The 3,819-nt window shown below is 49.4% G+C and overlaps 1 protein-coding gene across 1 annotated transcript in view; it reads left to right on the forward strand.

Moving 5' to 3' along the window:
- Positions 1–3,819, forward strand: part of LOC103809116 (beta-adrenergic receptor kinase 2) — a gene marked incomplete at its 5' end in the record, with an annotated part of 42,962 nt that overhangs the window by 14,037 nt on the left and 25,106 nt on the right. Inside the window, one exon of the mRNA XM_009081929.1 lies at positions 836–909. Within this exon, the coding sequence (XP_009080177.1) occupies positions 836–909 (74 nt within the window). The remainder of the gene's footprint in view (positions 1–835; positions 910–3,819) is intronic.

Consider the following 3,819-nt stretch of genomic DNA (forward strand, 5'->3'; position numbering starts at 1 on the left):
GGTTCCCTCATGTGTGAAATAGGGAATTGCAGGTCCCTAAGTGGTGTGTTTTGGCCTCAAAACCAGGTCCATGCCACAGACTGGCAAGGAGAGATGTGCTCAAGGGAGGTGCATGGTCTGCCTGGGGACATGGACCACTTTGGGTGGGTTTTGGGGACATTCATGACCTCAGCCAGTTCTCAATCTACCTCTCAGTGACCCAGATCCCTGTGTGAAATCCCAGAGCAGCAGGTGCCAGCTCAGGGGCATGGAGGGATGGCAATTCCATGGGATGGAGCTTGTGGCAGTGCATTAAAATGAGGATAATGGAAGATCTCATCAGCAGGCTGCAGGGGTCACGCTCCAAATTACTTGCAAAGGACTGTAGAGACCCTGATGTAATTGATTGTGCAATCAAACCCATTAGAGGGAACATGAACCAGTAATTCTGAAATGGGAATGCGTGAGAGGTGGTGCTTTTATCAGGAAAATGTGGGTAAATCTATGAGAAAAAAAACCCTAAAATGTGGATAGTGTCTGGTTTTTACTCTGAAAAAAGGAGAGAAAATGTGGTCTGGGAAGAGGAATGGGATATTTTGGTGCATTGTGGAAATACCTGATAAAAGCAGGTGGAAGTGGGAATGGGTTTAATACACCTGTGGGAGGTGAGGGAAGCTTGGGATCTGTTTGTGCTGAGAATGAAGAGCTGCCTGGTAATCAGTACCATCCCCTGGTACTTAGGGATGCTCACACAGATAGACACAGTCCTTGTTGTCACCTGGGTGGGTTTGTGTCCCTTTTTACAAATATTATCACAATGAGAGTTTTTCCTGATATTTCTTCTTTTCCTTTCCAGGATTTTTGCTCTTCAAAGACTATTGCATGAACGAGATCGATGAAGCTGTGCCTCAGCTGAAGTTTTATGAGGAGGTAAGAAGGTGGTGGTGGAGGTTTGGGCTGTGCAGGGAGTGAGGCTGGGGAAGGCTGTCCTGGTCCTCCTCAGGCAGGGAATGCTGAGAGGGAAGGAGAGAGTCCATGATGTGTAGCAGTGTGAATATTTAATCAAGTTGCTCATTTGGTACAGTGTATTGCCAGCAGTGTAGATGAGTTCTACCCATTGTTGTTGGGCAGCTCCCTGGGCTGGGAGAAAAGGAGCTGAGGCTGAAGTTGCCAGTGTTGGGTTGCACTCCCAGACACTTCAGGCCTATCTCCAACATCCTTTCACCTGCAGAAAAGCCACCAGAGCAGCAGGAGAGAGGAGGGATGTGGGATGTAATCCTCAGAGATGTTTGGGGAGTCGCTGTGGCAGGATGAGAGGGTGTTCCAACGGGGGATGTGAGGTGCCTTGAGGTCGGTGGGTTGTTCTCCCTCATCACAAGGTACTCCCTGAAGGAGCTGCCACGCACTGAGCCCACGCAGGGACATCCCCAGGGATCCCAAGCTCCGAGGAGCACCTTGTCCTGCCCCAGCCCCACGGCGACGGGGTGGGGAGCGAGTCCCACTCTCCATTCACTCCCTCCCTGCTCCATCTGTGGCACTAAATATAACCCCAGTAATCCCCTCCCAGGTGCTGGGCTCAGTGCAGACATGCACACGCCTGATTGCTCTGGGTTAATTAGAGCTGCTGCCTGGGATAACCTTGTCTGTGCTGCTCTGAGCTGATGATTGCAGTTTCTCTTGCTGGTGGGTTCTCAGCACAGGGAGCTGCTCTCAGCTTGGAGATCAATCCTCAGGGAGACACAGTTCCCTCAGTCACATACCTGCTGTCAATAATCTTTTGCTATCATTTCCATCTTGTTCCACACTGTCAGAAGTAGTCCAAAAAGGCCTGTTGCACCAGATTGTTTAGCAAGGTATTTTTAGCTGCCTCTTTATCTCTGAAACAATTCAAAATTGTATTTTTAGGTTATTAGCAAAGTGTTGCCTCAAAAGAATTTCAGTGCTTTGTCATGTACTTCTGGAAAAATCCCATTACAGATATTTAAAGAGAGGCTCATTGTGTTTTCCTCTGACATTCCGGATCCAGGAGCTTTTCCTTTTTTTTTTTTTTTCTCATGTATTTGATTTAGTTGCTGCATTTATTACATGTAGAATAATTCGAGCACATTGCTCCATTAAAAATGGGTTGATGGAGGAGAGCTCTGTACTCCAGGGATTTCAGATCACTGCAGCTGGAGTCACGATCCGGCATTTAGCAGGATGAGTGATTCATCCTGAGCCGTTTCAGAAGGAAAAGAGAAGGAAGGAAAGAAAAAAGGGGAGAAAAAAAAAAGGGAAAAAGAGCTTTTAAGTGCCTGAAATCCTGTGTGTCCTGATCCCAGTGTTTGAAGAGATCCTTTGCCAGTCCCTTTTCCTGGCAGGCTCCAGGGAGGTGTTGGCTACCTGGTAGCACAGTCCCTTCCCTCGGGGTCAGCACTGGAAGCTGCAGCTGGCAGGGACAGGGTGTGTTTATCGATGGTGACACTCAGCTCTGCCTGTTGCAGGTTTTTTTGGCATGGCACAGTAATGTTCTCGTTAATAAACAGGTGAAATTAGCTCGTGACTGTGGCAGGGTGTGCTGGGTGCGATCACAGTGGAGGTGTCTGATCTCATCACCTCTGTGATGAGTTGTGTTGGGCAGTGTGTGTGTGTGGATGTACTCCTGGTGTGGGAGGAGCAGGCTGAGAGATCCCAGGATCCCAGAATAGTTGGGGTTGGAAGGGACCTCTGAAGATCTTCTAGTCCAACCCTCTGCCCAGGCAAGTTTACCTGGAGCAGGTGACACGGAACTTGTTGTGTTTTAGTTTGTGGCCATTGCTCCTTGTGCTGTCACTGGGCACCACTGAACAGAGTCTGGCACCATCCTGACACCCCTTGGACATATCTGTATGGATTGATGGGATCCCTCTTAGCCTTCTCTGCTCCAGACTAACCAGGCCCAGCCCTGCAGTCTCTCCTCACCAGGGAGATGCTCCAGACCCCATATCATCTCTATGGCCTCTGTTGGACCCTCCCCAGCATCTTGTCCTTCTTTTCCCGAGGAGCCCAGAACTGAGCAGGGCTCTAGATGTGCTCACTGGGGCCGAGTAGAGGGGCAGGATCACCTCCCTGACGTGGTGGCCACACTCTTCCTGATGCTCCCCAGGCTCCCACTGCCCTCCTGCCTGCAAAGACACACTGCTGGCTCAGGAGCAGCTCAGTTGGCTCATCACCAGTGAGGACCTTTGTCTCCTGTCCTGCTCTCCAACCCTTTACAGACCAAAGGGGCTGTGGTTACAGAGCCCAGAGTGAGGGCAGGTGGGAGATGCTGTTGGGGTCCTGTTGTTAGACCCCTCAGTACTGGGGGCAGAGTTAGGTGCTTTACCAACCAGGTATTGAGGGGCAGGAGGTTGTACTCATGACAATCAGATCTGCATCAGACTTCCTCCTGTACTTCTAATCGTTTTGTGTCATTGCATTAATTAAAAGTGTTTCTTGGGCAAAGATGTTTTGAGTCATTTTAATTATCTGTGGGTATCGAGGGGGAAGCAGGCACAGATGGCAGATTGGGGTGGAACTGTTGCCTTATCGTATCAGCAAACAAGGGGAGAACAGCTAGAAAGATACTGAGTTAATTAGTGTTCCACCTTCCCTGGGAGGCTGGTCCCAGTTTGTCTCTCAATAACTGGACTCGATCATCTGGAGGTCTTTTCTAACCTGGATGATTCTGTCATTCTGAGCTGTGGAGGAGATCTGAGCACTGATATTTATTTGGGTCCCATGACCTTACAGGCTGATGCTGAAAAAGTCCTGCAAGTCAGAGCTGAGTCGTTTCCCTAAAGGTCTTGCATGGTTTTTGTGTTCTGTCAGTGCTGCAAGAAC

The sequence above is a fragment of the Acanthisitta chloris genome, unplaced genomic scaffold (genome assembly GCF_000695815.1).
Source record: "Acanthisitta chloris isolate BGI_N310 unplaced genomic scaffold, ASM69581v1 scaffold5569, whole genome shotgun sequence".
Classification (NCBI taxonomy): domain Eukaryota; kingdom Metazoa; phylum Chordata; class Aves; order Passeriformes; family Acanthisittidae; genus Acanthisitta; species Acanthisitta chloris.